Below are 19,525 nucleotides of genomic sequence, written 5' to 3' on the forward strand. Positions count from 1 at the left end.
CTGCGGCCTGCTGAGGATGTGACGGTTTAACCAAATAACCAAATACCTAATATCAGAGAAGAGTACAGGACGGCAAATAACTGTGCTGTTCTTTATATTAGGTCTCCCTACTTCTGTGTTCACAATCACTCATTAAAGATCCTCTGTGTGTGTGTGTGTGTGTGTGTGTGTGTGTGTGTGTGTGTGTGTGTATTTGTTTATAATAAAGTTGGCAAGTATATGTTTGCCTGCAACAAGTAGAAAGCATTTTAGCCTCTTTGCAGTAAATAAATGGCACCCATCTTGTACTTAAAACAAACACTTTTAAAGAATTATTCACAAATACTATTTAAAGTGATAATCCACAACATTTTCATATAAATAAATGTCAATTTTGCTACTTTCTATCACAGATTGGTACAGTGATCCAACCTATATCCAGTTGATGAAGCTTCTCCACTGTCTGGTGGCTCCTTCCGGTTTGTTTGTAATAAACAGAAGAAGAAGAAGAACTGGGTAGTTAGCATGAGCAGAGAGCAGAGAAACTCAAACTGCATCAACAGGGAATCCAAGCTCCGCCCACACTGTTTGATTGACAGGTGATCTGTGGGAAGAGCAGTGCAGAAACACCACAGTGATGAAGCTGAGTCACAAAGATGGAGACTAATTTAAAGAACCTTGTGGATTATCACTTTAAACCTGCTGACAGACAGACCGGCCCGTAATGAACACATCACAGGTTCGATCCCTGCCAGACACTGAACCCCGACCCGCTCACTCATGGTAAGTCGCCCTGGATAAGAGTGTCGGCTGATAAAAAATAAAATGTAAATCTGTGTGTGTGTGTGTGTGTGTGTGTGTGTGTGTGTGGTGGATGAGAGTCTCTACTTGGTCAGTTTCTCCAACAGGATTTCAGCTCCTTTGTTGTTGCTGATGCTGCTGAGTTGAGGTGCGATGGACGTCAGCGCCGCCTTCACCTCCGCCGCCACGGCCTTATCGTCACTGTTCAGGAGGCTGCGCACACACACACACACACACACACACACACACACACACACACACACACACACACACAGAGAGAAACTGGTTAGCTTGTGACCAGATAACCAAATGTTCTCTTTCTTTAACTAAAAAAGTTATTCGTACACAGCAGTTCCTCTTACAAGAAAAAGAAAAAATGCAGCAGTTTTTTGTAAATAAGTTGACCTAAATGCAGCTGAGTTGTTGATTTGGTTGTTGGATCAATATATAAGTACTGTATAACGATATCATCCTATTTTAACCCCCCCTCTGGCGGCCATATTGGAGGTCTTCAGCTCTGTGAACAGCTGATTGTGTTTCTGTCGTCTCAACAGAATTGAACAGACGGTTAATTTCTGTCTGTTTCTGACTGAACTGATCATTTCATCACTGATCCATCTGATTGATTTAGTGTTTAGATAATGTCAGCTTGTTAGCTAGCTAACCATAGTATCTGGTCAGCTAACATCACTGTCTTGTTGTTAACATATCTGATTAGCACACTAGCTAACGTATCTAGTAGCAGCTAGCGTTAGCATGTTCACATTAACATCAGCGTGTTTGCCGGCTAGTTAGCTAGCTAACAGTTTGTTCAGGTTAACTGAGCTGACTCTTCTCAAGCTACAACTCAGAGTGTTTTGGAGTAGAGACTAGGGCTAAAGACAAGACAGTTTACTGTGTCACAGTAACCAAATCCACCTTATCACACTATTCACTTTTACTGAGAACGTTACTGAATGGATCTACAGCCACACCACAACAAGCTGACTCAGCTGCTCTCTGCTTCTAGCTGCTTGCTACAGATTTACACTTTATTAACTAACACACAGTTCTACATGTTCCTCCATCATGGAGCCAACATGGCTGCCAGGAGAATTGTGACGCAGCTACAAAGCATTGATTGTGTGTGTGTGTGTGTGTGTGTGTGCTGACCTGCACAGCACCATCGCCCCTCTGTTGACCTTGACCCAGCTCTGCAGTTTGTCCGTCCCGACTGTGTCCACCAGTATTCTGCCAAACCGCTCTGAGGGCGAACGAGGAGAGAGAGACAGGAGAGAGAGAGAGAGAGGAGGAGAAAGAGAAGGGGCAGAGTGTGTTGTTCCTGTTTTGTTATCTTTTTTTTTTTTAAATCATTTTTCTGTTGAATGTATTTCCCATATTTATCTCCTTTCCTATTCTTTGTTTTTATGGCATTTTGTGAAGCACTCTGCTTTAAGATCGGCGCTGCATTATTATTTTACTGTCACCTGACACCGATCATCACTTCAAACTGATGACACGGTCGTCCTGCACTCTCTAAAGGACTTCTCTGTTTGGCCCAATATTAACCCAACATGTGTTAAGCACTAAAAGTGAGAACTGGTAGCAGCTCTAAGCTCTACAAACCAGTAATCCCTTAAAATACCCTCACATTTACATTAATTCACCCCTTGATTCATACAAAATCCCCTCAAAATGAGTTAAGGGAGTTATTAATGGAGGAGACCCCATCAAAACCTCCTTAAACTCCCCTTAATCTTGACTCCTTACTTTCTAATTTAATGTAAAATTCAGGGAGACAGGAACTTTGCATTAATAACTCATTAATAACCTGTAAACCTGCACACAAGACATGAAAAATCCCTTAATTTCTAGTGTCTCTGTGAACCAACCCATGAATAAATCCCTTACAAACCCATGATACTAACCTTACTTTTTTAAAGCTATGATATTTGTAATGGATAATTAATGTTTGTGTAATGAGGAATGAAGGACATTTCAGGGATAACATTAAGGTGTTTGGTTTCATAGTGAAGGCTGATGGTTAGTAATTTTCATGACACATGACTAAACCTGCCAGGCTGGTTTAGTGGACCGGTAAATAGACAGAAAATTAAAGTAAAAGATTTCAGTGGCAGCAGATCTCTGTTCCTGAGAGACTCTGAGTTTAACTTGTTGTGTTCACACAGTGAGCGAAGTCAGCCGACAGCTGAAGTTCTGCTCTGCTGATTCTTCAAGGTCCCATATTCTACACTTCATATGCTTGTGTGTGTGTGTGAGTGTGTGTTATGTGTGTGTGTGTGTGTGTGTGTGTGTGTGTGTGTGTGTGTGTGTGTGTGTGTGTGTGTACCTTCCTTGCCAGCCTCAGCCAGCATGTAGTCCTGCTCTATGAGCCACTTGAGCACCAGGTGTCCTGCTGGGTGTTCTGCCATGTGCAGCTGCAGAGGAGAAACCAGACACAGTTCAGCTCAGTTCCTAACAGCAGGGCGACTGACAGACCGACAGACCTGTCAGTCCACCGACCTGTCAGTCCACAGACCTGTCAGTCCACAGACCTGTCAGTCCACAGACCTGTCAGTCCACCGCTCTGAAACTCACTTACTGACTTTAGATCTCTGTCTCTGTTGAATGAGAGCGTAAACTGTTTTCTGTGGAACAGTTCTACCTCCTTCCTGCTTTTCTGAATACAGTCAGACCGCACTCAGCTCTTTTCTTCACTACAAATTCCCATAAACAAGAAAACTTGGAACAGGAAACAGGAAAACTTCAGTTCTCATTTCAGGAATTTTCAATTTTGATACTTTGATACTGGTAAATATTTATCTGTCCGATAAGACAAGCAAATTGTGAGTGATGTGACTTTTGTCTACAAGCCCTGGTTCTCTTGTAATTAGTAAGAATTTATACATATTTATATAAATCTCAGAATTCTGAGTTTAAAATTAGACTTTATTCCCAGAATTCTGAGATTAATGTCAGAAATTTTTTTTCACATGCGGCCCTAACCCTCTTCCACATAATTTAGCAGTTTAAACCTACAAATTAAATACAAAAAACAAAACAAAGTAAAATGTTCCACTGTGGTTCAGACCAAAGAAAACAAACTGAGTTGTGATCGAACCCCAAGACAAAATTCAACTGTTCACTAGAGCTGCCCAGGAAAAACATTTCATTTCCATGATGCATAAATATTAATAAAATGAGCAACAAACATATTTTATATTCATGGAAGTCACCGGGTGCAGAAAAAGTCATTTTCCGTCATCGGGTTGGAACTTGTTGGATGTTTTTGGCATAAAAAGTAAAAGAAATGTCAGTTACATTTATTTTTGTGTGTTTCTATTTTTACGCTAGCTGGTGAGTTACGCGGATTAATTTTGCATTAATCAGCGGTGAAATTAGTAAAATAAATTAGTCAAAAATGTCACACACACAGACAATCTCATTATTGATTCTCTCTCTCACACAGTCACACACACACTCGCTCTATCACACACACATTCCCTCTCTCTCACACACACTCACTCTCTCTGTGTCACACTCGCACACACTCTTCTTACACACACTCTGTCAGTCACATACTTTCAAACACACATTCTCACACACTCTCACTCTGTTACACACACACACACACGCTCTCTCACACTCACTCTGACACACTTTCACACACACAAACACTGTCACACTACCACACACACGCTCATATTTTCTCTCTCTCACACTTTCTCACTTAGACACACTACAGTCTGTCACACACACACACACACACACACACACACATACCTGTCCATCAATCCCGCCCGGTACTAGCTCCTGATTGGCCAGCTGAGCCACGGCGGTCATGGCGGGCCGCAGGTCCCCGCAGGCCGACGCCAGGATGTCGCTGACGGTGACGCTGGTCGCCTTGTCCATCACCATGGCGGCGGCGTTGTCACGGAGATACCCTAGCAACGGGGGAGAGACGACTTCCAGCAGCTCCTTTCGCCGAAGAGCTGTATCCTTTTTACTGAAGGGGGTGAAACAGAAATGAATTTTACTGGGTTTTTAAAAAAAAAGTAAAAAAGTTATGGTTGTGATGTCACTCGTTCGCTTATCCCACTACTATAATTGGAGAACGGTTTGTGTGTTTGTGTGTCCCACCATTCCAGGGGAGAGGAGAGGAGAGGAGGAGAGGAGACAAGGAGAGGAGAGGAGACAAGGAGAGGAGAGGAGAGGAGACAAGGAGAGGACAGGAGAGGAGAGTAGAGGAGGAGAGGAGACAAGGAGAGGACAGGAGAGTAGAGGAGAGGAGGAGACAAGGAGAGGACAGGAGAGGAGAGTAGAGGAGAGGAGAGGAGAGGAAGAGAGGAGACAAGGAGAGGACAGGAGAGGAGAGGAGAGGAGAGGAGAGGAGACAAGGAGAGGACAGGAGAGGAGAGTAGAGGAGAGGAGAGGAGAGGAGAGGAGGAGAGGAGACAAGGAGAGGACAGGAGAGGAGAGGAGAGGAGAGGAGGAGAGGAGACAAGGAGAGGACAGGAGAGGAGAGTAGAGGAGAGGAGAGGAGAGGAGAGGAAGAGAGGAGACAAGGAGAGGACAGGAGAGGAGAGTAGAGGAGAGGAGAGGAGACAAGGAGAGGAGAGTAGAGTAGAGGAGAGGAGAGGAGAGGAAGAGAGGAGACAAGGAGAGGACAGGAGAGGAGAGTAGAGGAGAGGAGAGGAAGAGAGGAGACAAGGAGAGGAGAGTAGAGGAGAGGAGAGGAGACAAGGAGAGGACAGGAGAGGAGAGTAGAGGAGAGGAGAGGAGAGGAGGAGAGGAGAGGAGAGGAGGAGACAAGGAGAGGAGGAGAGTTGAGAAGAGGAGAGGAGAGGAGAGGAGACAAGGAGAGGACAGGAGAGTAGAGGAGAGGAGAGGAGGAGAGGAGAGGAGGAGAGGAGACAAGGAGAGAAGAGGAGGAGACAAGGAGAGGAGAGGAGAGGAGAGTAGAGGAGAGGAGAGGAGAGGAGGAGACAAGGAGAGGAGAGGAGACAAGGAGAGGAGAGGAGAGGAGACAAGGAGAGGACAGGAGAGGAGAGTAGAGGAGAGGAGAGGAGAGGAGGAGAGGAGACAAGGAGAGGACAGGAGAGTAGAGGAGAGGAGGAGACAAGGAGAGGACAGGAGAGGAGAGTAGAGTAGAGGAGAGGAGAGGAGAGGAAGAGAGGAGACAAGGAGAGGACAGGAGAGGAGAGGAGAGGAGAGGAGAGGAGGAGAGGAGACAAGGAGAGGACAGGAGAGGAGAGTAGAGGAGAGGAGAGGAGAGGAGAGGAAGAGAGGAGACAAGGAGAGGACAGGAGAGGAGAGTAGAGGAGAGGAGAGGAGAGGAAGAGAGGAGACAAGGAGAGGAGAGGAGACAAGGAGAGGACAGGAGAGGAGAGTAGAGGAGAGGAGAGGAGAGGAGGAGAGGAGAGGAGAGGAGGAGACAAGGAGAGGAGGAGAGTTGAGAAGAGGAGAGGAGGAGAGGAGAGGAGACAAGGAGAGGACAGGAGAGTAGAGGAGAGGAGAGGAGGAGAGGAGAGGAGGAGAGGAGACAAGGAGAGAAGAGGAGGAGACAAGGAGAGGAGAGAAGAGGAGAGTAGAGGAGAGGAGAGGAGAGGAGGAGACAAGGAGAGGAGAGGAGAGGAGAGTAGAGGAGAGGAGAGGAGAGGAGAGGAGAGGAGAGTAGAGGAGAGGAGAGGAGGAGACAAGGAGAGGAGAGGAGAGGAGAGGAGAGGAGAGGAGGAGACAAGGAGAGGAGAGGAGAGGAGACAAGGAGAGGAGAGGAGAGGAGAGGAGGAGGTTATAAATTCTAGTTATTATTATGAGTTATTACCTGTGGGGGTTGCTGTCTCCTTGCTCCAGCACCTTGATGATCTCAGGCAGGAGGTGCGCCGGGTCTCTGGGGCTCAGCAGGTACAACAAAACCTTCTTCCCGTATTTATTACTGATGACCTCATCAAGAGACGACAGGATCTCCTGCACAGACACAGTGAGGCAGGGTGAGAGGAGGAGAAGAAGGATTTTTTTCATAGTCAAAGAGTCATTAAAAAACCCATTCTCTCTCTCCTATATATGAGGGTCCTGTAGCGCTGACCTTTGACCTCATTACTATTCGGCGTTTATAACGTTGGTGATCTGAAGCTTATTCTACAGAAACACTCCGTTGTAGGGCTGCATGATTAATCACAGATATATATTGTATATTGCGATTTTATGTTTCCACGATTAATGATGGCTTAATTCTGCGATATTGAAGTGATATTGAAGATCACTCACTGACCAATCACAGCCTCTGAATGCTCAAAGTGCATCATGTGACCAAAACTACAGTTCAGGTGGAGAAGCAGCAGAGAAACCTGACAGAGAGAATCTGACGTTAAAGAGGAAAACCCTGAAACATGAAGGTGGATCTTCGTCTTATCTGGAGACTTTGGTCTGAAACCAGATGAACAAAAACAAGTCCAGATTTCGGGGAGTTTATCTTCAGGTTGTAGCTGAACGCCAACGTAATGAAGTAGGAATTATTTATTATTTGAATTTTGTAAATAAGGACACAATAAGAGTTAGACAGACTTTCTAGTTGGGCTGCACAAAAACAAAAAACAAAAGACAATCGCAATATGAACTACTTCGATTTCCAAATGAAGCTGCAGAGTGTTGGCTTCTCAGAATGGATCCTAAACATGGTATTCTGCTGCTGAGCCCAATTTCTGGCCTATAAATTAAACTGCACATGTAAAAAAAAAAACCTTTCATTGTATTCAAACAGAGCAAATCTTAATCAACCACATCTCTGATTTTTATTAAAAACTGAGAAAAATCTAAAATGTGGAAAAATCTGTCTGTATACTGTATTGCAATTTATATCGCAATTGCAATATTCAGCAAAATAATCACAATATGATTATTTGTCAATATCGTGCAGCTCTACTTTCTATCTGCTGCTACTTCGCGAAATATTGCACTGAACGTGAAAAAGTGAAAAAACATGTTGAGGTGCAAAAGTGCAATTGAATAATTTTGTTTTCCTGAAATCGAAACAAATAATCATGATTCATAATCGCGATCGCAATATTTAGCGAAATAAACGGGACTGTCCTGCAGTTGTACCCGGTCGTCATGACAACAGATGCCACAACACCAAACTTACTGATAACACAGCCTGCTTGACAAGCTTGGTGTCGTCCACACAGTCAAATATGGCGAGCAGCACCAGGTGGCCGAACTCCCCCTGTGAGGAAACACAACCAGCCAGTCAGTGAGGGAGTCAGTTACACAGCTGGAAAATTAATAAAATCATCAATTAATTCATTCATCAAACAGAATTATGTGGACTTAGAGATTATCCGATCCTCATATCATTAAGAGTCCCGTTCTATTCTTAACAAAAAAAACAGCTGGCTGGTAATATTATTTGGATTTTTCATTATTTTTATTTTTATATAGTTTTCGATTTTTTATTTCAATTTGTTTTTTGTTTTTTTCACTTTTATTTTTATTGTCTTTTACATAGTTATACAATACTTACAATAAAGAACGACTTTGTTTGGGAATTAAAACTCCAATAGTCCGTCTAACACTAACGAATTTATAAACTACCATTCAGTAAAAATAGCCAAAATTCATTCTTTTTTTTACCCTGCACATAAGCAAAAAGACAAAAACTAAAAACATTTCACCTATATTTATTTTAGTTAGTTTTACAAGTAGATAATATAGTTTTAGTACAGTTTTAGTTTTGTCATAAAGTAAATTATATTTTTTCATATTCTGTATTGTAAATTGTGTTTTTTACTTCTACTTTCTTATTTTTCTCCATGTTTATTGTATGCACCTACATACCAAGGCAAATTCCTTGTATTGTGAACTTTACTTGGCAATAAACCTGATTCTGATTCTGAAGTCTCGTTTTTATTTTTATTTCAGTTTACGGCTGTTTTTTAACCTCGTTTCCTGCTCTGCTCACAATCGATGAGCGAGTCGATCGATCAGTCAGGGACTAACTGAAACCATCAATGACTGAATGAATCAATCAGACTGAAGCGGGAACTTACCGTGGCAAACTTCACCATGTACGTCTTCATGGTTTTGATGATGACTTTTCTGTCCTGAAACACGGGAAAAAAACAACAAATATGTTTACTGAGGATAAAAATGTGCACCGTGATGTGCCCATCTGTGTGTGTGTGTGTGTGTGTGTGTGTGTGTGTGTGTGTACCTTGGGTGTCCCGTTCCAGAGACAGTGCATGGCCACCCGCGCTCCGTCGTGCGTGTGCGCCATGTAGACCACCGACTCTCTGATGGACTCGATCATCTCCTGCTCCGTTCACAGCAGCAGCACAAATCAATAGATGAGAAACAAATGTGCACAAGGACACACACATATGTATGAATGCACACACACACACACACATGTAGAAGTGCTCACCGTTTTCTGTTTGTCAGGTGCGAACAGAAAGTAGTCCAGGAAGACTTTGTGGACCAGAGAGTGTTTGATCACCTGTTCTCTGAGAGCAGAAACAACAGCAGCAGCGGTGTTAGGGTTCAGTGTGTTGCAGTGTGTGTGTGTGAGTGTGTGTGAGTGTGTGTGAGTGTGTGAGTGTGTGTGAGTGTGTGTTGTACGGTCAAAACTTGTAGTTTTAGGACACAGAATATTTAGTTATCTTCTGTTGTTTTGCCTCACATTCGTCTTGTACTGTGAAATTCAAATGACACTGCAGAGGAGTCAACATCTAACTCTGTTCTACTGGGTTCTACTGGGTTCTCCTGGGTTCTACTGGATTCTACTGAGTTCTACTGAGTTCTACTGGGTTCTCCTGAGTTCTACTGGGTTCTACTGGGTTCTACTGGGTTCTAATGGGTTCTACTGGGTTCCCACATTCTTCACACACTGGACATCAAATTCAAGCACCTTTCAATGACTTTTAAGGTCTTTTTTTGGGTTAAATTGAAGGACAAAAACTTGGCATGTTCTGGGTAAGACAAGACACTGATCAGAATTAGACTTCAAAGGCCTCATTTTTTTTTTACTCCTAATCTTGTCAAGGCAAGAAATTCTGCTTAAAATCCATTTTTGGAGGGTTTTCCTCAGGATGTAGAAATGTCCTATTCATAACAATATGAAGTGTTGATGTTTGAATGGAGAGCTGAGGCATACTGATGAATTTGTGTTTATATTTCAATAATTAAACAACAACAATTAAGTACTTTAAAGGTCATCCATTCATTTTCCAAACTTTCAAGGCGTAATCTTATGTTTTTTTTTTCTCAAATTCACAAATGTTCAAGGGTTTTCAAGGCCCGAGGTGGGAACTCTGGTACCAGTAATCACGTTATTAATGTTTTCAATTATAAGGTGTGTCGTTTTTATTTATTACCAAGACACCTTCTGTACAAATCACTTCCTCTCATTGTGACATTCTGCACATACTGCTAATATTTTCATACTGGCTTCACCGTTTCATTTTTATTTACTGTACACATACTGATCTTTATATTATATTATGTTTATATATATTTATATTTATATATAGCAAATGTTTATATATTTTGTATCCATATTTAAGTAAGAAATCATGACAATAGGAAATGGTAACATCTGTGAGAAACTAACTTAATTATATCATATGTAAATAATCCAAAATCTTTCCCCATATTTCCCACCATTACATTCTACTTAACGTGCTTAAATTAAATTTGTAACCGCACAATATATTCTATTTTATTACTCTCTTGCTGTGTTTGTTTTTCTTTCTTGTTTTATTGCTTATTTATATTCTATTTCTGTGTTTATATTCTATTTTCTTTTCCCCTGCTGTCTCCTAGTACTTCTCTGCAACTAACTAATTTCCCTACAGGGATCAATAAAGTTTCATCTCATCTGTTCTTGTTTTCTGTGTGTGTGTGTGTATGTGTGTTCACTTGCTTGTCCGTGTGTGTGTGTGTGTGTGTGTGTGTGTGTGTGTGTGTTCTTGTGCACAAGCCTTACTTCTGTGCCATGGGAGTGAGTATCTGCTTCATCTCGTCGATGATGTTGTTCAGTTTTCCTGGGTTCGCCTCCACAACTTTCTCTATGGTGGGACACACCGGAGACTGCAGACAAGAGGTCAGAGGTCAGTGAACAGCAGCAGGTATTACATCAGTAAACCTGCCGTCCTCCACCAATGATGAAGCCCCGTCTGAGCCAATCAGTGTCCCCGTCTGAGCCCCCGTCTGAGCCAATCAGCGACAAACGTCTCCTTGTTTTCAGCTGTAACTGTAGTTCCCCGTTGGGCCGATAATATGAAAGCCGAATGCAACGGTGAGATGCATCATTTCCCCAGGGTTGGTCAAAATCAGATGAGTGGCGAGATGATGATGTAATGATAATGAGTTTTTAGAGCAAATGTCTGCACCTGTTTTACCTGAATTTATCTGCACTTTAAATTGTCTATGTCCTCCGCATGTGTGCATCTGTATGTTTTTATATATGATGACTTGTATGTTTGTATTTTATCTTATTATACATGTATTGCTCTTGGCCTTGTGAAGCACATTGTGTTGCTTTCTGTCTGAAATGTGCTATACAAATAAATTTGACTTTGACTAATTGTAATTTTGAAAATGTGACGACGCAGCGGTGAGATGCATCATTCCCAGAGGTTCAGTCAAAATCCAATCAGTGGGGTCCGAGATATTGTGCGTGACAAACGGCCCGGGGACGATCTATAATCCTTCCCCCTAATTTCAATGTGGAGGACAATCATGTATTTGCGGGTGTATTTTTTGTGGCTTGACAGCATTTGATCGTCATATTTCCAACCTTTACTAAAACATTTTTCGCTCAAAGTTTGCCTTCAGTTTGGTCCACGTCAGCTGGCTTTCTGATATTATCTGACTTGAACATGAAGAACTGCCAAACAGCTGCAGCAGCATCTTTTTCATTTCCCTCAGTTAGTTAACACCTGTGATAATTATCCCTCCAGACTGAACTACTAGAGGCACTGTAATACAAAAAACATCATAAATGGCAAGAATTATGTGGCATTTCAACAGCAAATATAGCACAAATGGTATAATGGTATTGATTATTGTTGCAGTTGTGTGAAAACCTTGTAACTCCAATTTTGGTGATTTCCATGTTTCAACTTTAATTGACGTATTATATGATTCCTCTATGGATTGAGGAAGTTCTACCACTTGTTGGGTTTATGAAACCCTTTCAAAACCAATTGGATAAACCCAAAAATGCAAAAAACAAGGCTGCTTTCCTTACTTCCTTCCAAAATTTTGTTTTTTTGTAGCAAGGTTTCCCCCCCGACAACTGGGATGCTATTGAACCCTAAAGCATGTAAGTGTGCATGAAAACATATATGTGTGTGTGTGTGTGTGTGTGTGTGTGTGTGTGTACCTTGCAGACGATGAATGTATTCCCGTACAGCTCCTCGGTCAGCATGAGCCTCTGGGCCAGCACAGCTTTGTCGTTGTAGGCGTATTCGATCAGAAATGAGGCGGCGGCGTGACGAAGCATCTGACGCACCTGACCTTTGAAGGTTTGCATCACAGCCGCCACCAGCTCCTTGTTACTGTGAAGGAGAACACACATCGGACCAACGTGAGGACACGCGCATAAACATATCATATGTGGCAAAAGCAACATGTGGTTCAGGATTCAATACAACCAGGACATGATGTGATCAATAAAAGTTCAGTGACGACAAAGTCTGACTCTGCAGAATTGTGTTTATTTCTGAGTCACAAATCTTTCTAGCGATGCCATTGGCTGCTAGAATGTAAACAACAATTTAAAAACGTCATTACAAAGTGACAATAATATAATTTGGATGGAGAGCTTGTGAAACTGTGATGGTCAAGCGTCTCATTAGTGATTACTACAGCAGAATAACATGGAGCTGATATCACCATTCATTTTTCTGCCTCATGATACGCATTGACATATTTTTGTATTGCGATATGTTGAATTTCGATATATCACACACACCTATCTCCCCCATCCGCTTGTGTGAGAAACACCAGCAGCTTTGCACTCAGTCCCACAGAGTCTCCCGTTGTGAAAAGTAAAACTTAAATTTCCACAATTCACTCCAAACTCCCCTGTGTTTGTAATAGTGTGTGTAAAAAGTAACTTGGCACTTTTTAGTTACTGGAGATGTGTCAAACTGTTCAGCACTCAGATAGAGAATTAACATGAGTGCAGAGCAAAGACTGGCACTCTGCCCCTGTTCACCACTGGATTCTACTCTGTCACTGCAGGTAAGGACAAGATATATTGCAAATAAGTCGTTGCCGTCGCTGTTCCTCCTTTTCCACACACACCAGAATGTTAGATCCCATACTGTTCAGTGGAAGCAGTGGGTCAGACATTGCCAGACACTCAGAGTTTATCATGTGTAATCAGTCTTGACGGTGGAAACGTGGCCCTGGTGCACTCACCCGTACATCAGGAGCTTCTTCACCACATGTCTGCCGTACTGAGACTTACACAGACCCACCATGTCCTCTGTGGGAAACAACAAACCACAGACTGTTAGTACAGCAGACTTCAAACTAGGGATGGGCATTTCAAGCAAAAATACTATTCGATATTCACTGGGAACTATTCAACTATTCTTTGAAGATCACCCCAGATACATAGAGCTAGCTAGCTAAACGAGAGAAGGACCGGTTCGGGGCTAATCAAGCCATAGCTATTTACTACTAGCAAGCTATATAGGCGGGCGTTAGCATAGAGCTAGCTAGCTAAGCCAGCTACCTAGTCCCATTAGCCCCAATAGAGGCGCCGGTAAAAACAAGGGAAAATATACTTTTTAAGACAAGACGATAGTTGCATAAACTATTCGATTTTTTATAATTTAATGACTATTCGAAAATTAGAAAATAATGACCCATCCCTACTTCAAACACGCCTGTTTTCTGTAACGTATGCCCGAGTCTGGCTGGTCATGTGACAGCGACCCACTGACATGATGTTATTGCCTTTTCGATTTATTCGTTCTATTGATAATACGTACATTTTATTGTTTTGATTTTCTTAGTAATTGAGTGTGCATTTTATTGTATTTGTTTCTACTCAACAGTCTACATGACCACTGCTTTTACCTTGTTGTTCTGTGAAGTCCTTTGAGGCATGCCATGTGATATTGGGCTATAAATAAATAAATAAAACTTGACTTGACTGTTACCGTTTTCCCATACGCAGCGCTACTCATGAGTCACAAATGTTTTATCATTAGATGTTGTGTGACACTACTACTGGGGCTGGGCGATACGGTTACAACCGATATCATGATTTTATTATATTTTTTCATATTCTGTATTGTAAATATCTCTATTTTTGTTTTTTATATTTATGTTCTTGACTTTTTGACTTGCAGTACTTGTTGTGTTTTTTACTTCTACTTTCTTATTTTTCTCCATGTTTATTGTATGCACCTACATACCACGGCAAATTCCTTGTATTGTGAAAACTTCCTTGGCAATAAACCTGATTCTGATTCTGATAATCAATGGATCAGGGACCCGTGGGTGGGACGGGAGCGGAGGAAAACCCGATCCCTCACCTTTGAGTTCCTGGAACACTTCCAGTCTCTGCTCGTTGTTGCCGAACTGGATGAAACACTGCAGCACCCGCACCGTGTCGTGGGCGAACGCCATCTGGAGCGGGAGAGCCAACCGGGTTAGAGGCGTTAAGAGACACTTCATCTGTCAGCACAGACGCCACAACATGAGGTCATGACTCGTCAACTGTCAGTTTTGGTCACTCTGGGGACTTGCAGTTGGTTTTTTTTTGGAAAAAGTCCCATTAAAAAAAATCTTAACTAGGGCTATGGGAATTAATTTAGCCTTTTTGTGAGGAAAAGCCTGAATACTGCTGGTGACACAGACAAAAATGAAGTAGAGAATTCAAACAAACAACAAAACAACAAATCAATAACTGGATAAATCAAAGTAGAAAGCAGAGTGAGACTCACTGGTTTGATCTTGCCTCGGACCAGATCATGAAGGTCCTTCATCAGTTTGCTTTTCTTCTCTTTGTCACAGTCTTTCCTGTTGAACAACATCATCACCGTTAAGTTTGACCCAACTTGACTCACTAGAGGTAAACGCTTGTTTTCTTCTCCTCCTCACAGTCTGTCTGTTATTCTCTGACACACCATCATACTGGCTTTGTGGGTAAAAAGGACTAAATCTACAACAACATCATACCAGACTAGCAGTAAACTAGTAGTAAATGTCTGTTTTCTACTCTTGGTCATAGTATTTCCTAAAGGCCAACAAACAGCCACACTGAATGTGACATGCTGCATATAAAGAGGCAGGAAACTGAATAAAAAAATCCAGCTGCTGCTTTCCCCTTTTGATAATAATAGTAATAATTGTTTTGTTTTTTTACACAGAAGTTATCAGAAACCAGAGTTTACAAAGTGTTTTACAAGAGGGCATAAAAATAAGAATAGTAAAATATGTAGGAAGGAGATGAAAATGGGGCAATGAAACGATACGTGGTTAATAAAATAAAATAAAGACTAAAAAGTGGAGAAAAACAAAAACAGGTCTATGAAAGTGCAGTTGAAGTAACTGAAAAAGATGAAATTAAATTAACAGATTTTTCCTCCCACCCAACTAGATTTTTAGAAGGAAAAGAAGATTAAAAACTTGAAGATTAGGTGACGAACCAAAGCGGCTAGCAGACGTCTCATGGCACTGTAAGTGTGTGTGTGTGAGTGTGTGTGTGTGTGTGTATGAGTGTGTGTGTGTGCACCTCCTGAGGTCTCCCCAGACATGTTTGCATTGGTTGATGATGTCGAACATGTCCTTCTTCTCTGCCTGCTGCCTGCTCTTCTTCAGATCCTTCTTCTTCTGCTGCCTGTTCTTCTGCGACTCGTCCTTCTCGCCCCACTTCATCTTCTTAGCCTCCGAACCTGAACACACACACACACACACACACACACACACACACACACACACACACAACCAGGATCGGTGAGAAACAGTTTGAAACGAAGCCTCAATGATCAGAAGGAAGCATAATACTCAGCTAATGTTGCAGTGCTGTTACCTTATACTAGATTGAGAGAAATTAGAGCTTGAAAAATGAGTTACTGAGCTCGCTAAATTAAACGCTAAAGGAAACGTCAATAATAAATCGTTAATATCCCTCTCCTCCCGACATCACTGAGGTAAACTGACAACCTGTGGGAAACACTGGGATCATTTATTCACCTACACTAATGGAAAAATTCAGCCATGTTCAACAATGCTAAATTTAATCTGCTCAGATCTCTGGCTAAAAAAAGCCTGTTTCACACATAAAGCTTCACACAGAAATCTTCCGGAATATTTCTGTCGGCTCGGAGTCGATATTCTGGAAAAGTTGATCCGGCTATTTCCCCCCTTAATACGCAGTAAAACCCTCAGGAATCCTTCCTTTGATTCCCGGGCCGCGCGCGCAAAAGGCTACAACAGTCTGACGTCATACGCTTTCACACAGAGTGACCGAACCAATCAGAAGAGAGTCTGGGGCGCCGTGTGTTTCATTCTGCGACTCGCTCACAGCTGCGTTTGTTTGGAGCGGGAGAGCTGGAATATTTGGAAACCAGCAAAAGTGAGCCATGTTTTTGTTTGCAAAATCTGAGCCAAGAAGCAGATTCATATGAAACATGGCAGCTCCTCAGCCGCCATTTTTCTACAACAATAACAGCTGACGTCTTCCCTCACACGCATCTGGGACGGTCAGGTCAGGTATGAGCGCTTTCCACACCGAAATGTCACGGATACTAGCTAAAAGTGTGAGCAGGGGAAACACTAGAGCAGGCAGAGAAGTTAACAGTCTTGGGAAAGTCTCTCTCTCTCTCTCTCTCTCTCTGGAAACAACGAGGCGCTGCTGTAACAGTTACCATGGCGATCTTTGAAAGTGGTTAAAGATTTAAGAAACGCTGGCAGACCGGTTCCTACCTTCTCCTTCTTCTTCTCCTCCTCCTCCTTCCTCTTTCAGTTTCCTCTTCTTCGGCCCCTGTCCAGCTTTGGAGAATTTATGCTCTTTCTTGCCGCCGCCTCCGGTCTTCCCCAGTTTGCCCTTCTTCTCTGCGTTGTTGTAGGGCTTGAATGGCTTCTTACCGCCTGGTTTACCGCCTGGTTTACCGCCTGGCTTACCGCCCAGCTTACCGCCCGGTTTACCGCCCGGTTTTCCTCCGAGTTTGGTCCCTATGGAGTCTGGGCAGAGAATGACACTGAGCTGTTAAAGGGAACTCAAGGAGAACATACCAGACGGCACTGGGTTCAATTCACTTTCAGCTCAATCGAGCAAAGAAGTGGCATTTCATCAAAATACTGGAAAAGTTTTGATATAAAAAGGCTGCCACACAAAACTACAGCTGCAGAATTTATCATGTCAAATCCTTGCAATTGCAATTTTAGCCTCCACAATAAATAACAATAGAATTCAGCCATATGGAAACTTTTAACATCTGTTTATTTCTCTTAGATTGAGGAGCTGTGGTTGAAAACAGACAAGATGCTGATTTATTTTATTGTCAAAAGTGCATTGTAAAATAATTTGGTTCCTAAAACCATCGAGACCAATAATCCTGATCAAATTATCTAGCAAAATAATCAGGATTATAATTTTTTCAGCCCTATATCCAACCTATTAGGAAATAGGGCTGGTTGTTCCTGTTCAGAGATTCAGGGTTCCTGCACAATTTTAATTTCAAACTCACAGACTTTTTCTGCACCTTCAATTCTTGATTTAACTTTCAGATTTTACTGTTCAGTTTACGCCGAGTGTTGTGTCGCCCTGCTAACTCTGCCACATCACTCTGTAGATGAAGATTATTCTTCACAGAGACAAATATTACAGTATGTGAGAGTACAGGCATCTAAAACCACATACGATGTGTTGCCGGATTCCCCAAAATTTTGTGCAATATCTAGCAAGACCCGAAAATCGCCAAATCCTTTTTTCCATGCATTTCCAGACCGATGTAGGAACTGTGAAGATTAACTGAGCTGACAGAAATACTACAAGATCTGGATAGTTTTCTCTCTAATGTACCGTCACACACTGTCATGCTACGACACAATGTCACGTGATACTGGCGGCCTCTGGTGTTACACATGGCTTACCTTTTCCTTTGTGTGTGAGCTTCTTCCCACCTTTTGGGGAAAAGGTTTTTCTGGGTTTAGCCTCCATTCTAGAGAGAGAGAGAGAGAGAGAGAGAAAGAGAGAGAGAGAGAGAGAGCAGGCAGAAAAACAGACAACCGGTCAGAAACCAGAGTTCTCTCTCTTTTCATTATTATAATCTCAGATCTATAAGAGATCAACATCTGAGTTGATATTTGTATTGAATGGGAGGATGTGAAAATTTGAAAATTAATTTTTGTTTCTTTTTTGTTTACTCCTCTCTATTGTTAAATGAATGCTTGGCCACATCTCTGTTTCATACTAAAATATCAATAAAAAATTGATCACAAAAAAAAGAAACCAGAGTTCCCACACATTTTACATTTCTAAATCCGTCACTTTCCCAGACCTGATCTTGTGACTGGATCTGAAGATTTTGGTCGATGTTCAGTATAATGTGTTAGACAACAGCGGCCAGGGTTCCTGCACCGTCTCAGTTACAAAATCCCAGACTTTTCCCAGACCTTAATGTGTTGATATGAAGCTTTTGGTTGGTGTTCAGTCTGTCTTGCTCCCACTAACTCTACAGATAATATCAGAGTATGTGAGATGAGGAGAGGAGTGTAAAACCACAAACTGTATCTGCATTTCTACTTTTCCACAACTTTTTTGTGCAATTTGCAGACTTTGAGACCTGGAAATTACCAAATTATTTTACCATACATTTCCAGATCCGTGTATGAACCATAGACTGTAAAAAATGAACCTGCATATCACTCTATAGCAGATTATTCTGCACAACAAAAACCACGAACAGTAAAACTGCAGTGGATGCTGAACAACAGAAAACGCGTATTTCTTTTTCCAGTTTTCCAGACTTTTTTCAAGTTTTCAAGACCTGGAAATTATAAAATTAATTTTCCACACTTTTCCTGACCTGTGTACACCGCTGTGCTATACATAGTACTAAACAGCAATTTAATAATATACTACACCTATACTAAATATAGAATATACATTTACATCGAAACTGAACATTTTAAAACACATTTTCAGACTTGTTGTGTAATTGCCAAACGTTACAAGTTGTGAAAATAATCAAATTAATTTCCCACTCTTTTCTAGACTTTCCAGATGTGTAAAAACCACCAGAAACACCGTTAACCTGGCAGTCTGACAGCCTGCTTACTATTAACAGCTTCTCTGCCAGTTTTAACTAACAAGGCTTAAGATAACAATGCTGTTAACGTTTGTAAAGACACTCTTGAAGAGAATTATCGTTATATACACAACATAAACATAAACAATGCGTGTTAACAAACGTTATTAAGATATTGACTAACACGACGTGGCTCCAGGGTTTAACTCTACTGATAAAACCACCAACAACACACTTATAAACAACATAAATAACTCAACTTACATGTTAGAAATACACACACGTTTCTCCTGCCCCGTCCCATGCGTTCTGTAACCAATGCAAGTTACGGCAGAAGCCAACCAATCGAATTCCAGCTTCGCTGCCGTAAAATTTGGGTCGTTGCGACAGCTCTTTAGCACCCTATTAGCGCTCTCTAGTGGCTAGCAGCAGCTAATCAGAGACTAGCAGGTAGGAAAGGAGGAAAGGAGGAAAGGAGCGGGGAGTAAAATCCC

At 41.9% G+C, this 19,525-nt stretch overlaps 1 protein-coding gene across 2 annotated transcripts; it reads right to left on the minus strand.

The window, feature by feature from the left end:
* Positions 1–19,337, minus strand: pum3 (pumilio RNA-binding family member 3). 2 transcript variants are annotated; one of them, XM_071925804.2, is made up of 18 exons: positions 19,296–19,337; positions 17,875–17,942; positions 16,705–16,962; positions 15,512–15,671; positions 14,721–14,796; positions 14,310–14,403; positions 13,183–13,249; positions 12,140–12,314; positions 10,739–10,842; positions 9,179–9,257; positions 8,969–9,067; positions 8,805–8,858; positions 7,901–7,981; positions 6,584–6,726; positions 4,543–4,765; positions 3,110–3,197; positions 1,933–2,023; positions 1–993 (listed from the first exon to the last, which is right to left on the minus strand). In XM_071925804.2, exons 2-18 carry the CDS (start codon positions 17,939–17,941, stop codon positions 864–866), a joined length of 1,989 nt encoding a protein of 662 aa, XP_071781905.2. In that variant the 5' UTR covers position 17,942; positions 19,296–19,337; the 3' UTR covers positions 1–863. The 2 variants fall into 2 exon arrangements, with proteins under 2 accessions (XP_071781905.2, XP_071781906.2); XM_071925805.2 differs by lacking the exon at positions 19,296–19,337 and adding an exon at positions 18,397–18,447.
* Between the last annotated feature and the right edge of the window lie 188 nt (positions 19,338–19,525).

Source organism: Centroberyx gerrardi, chromosome 2 (assembly GCF_048128805.1).
Source record: "Centroberyx gerrardi isolate f3 chromosome 2, fCenGer3.hap1.cur.20231027, whole genome shotgun sequence".
In the NCBI taxonomy this organism is placed as follows: Eukaryota; Metazoa; Chordata; class Actinopteri; order Beryciformes; family Berycidae; genus Centroberyx; species Centroberyx gerrardi.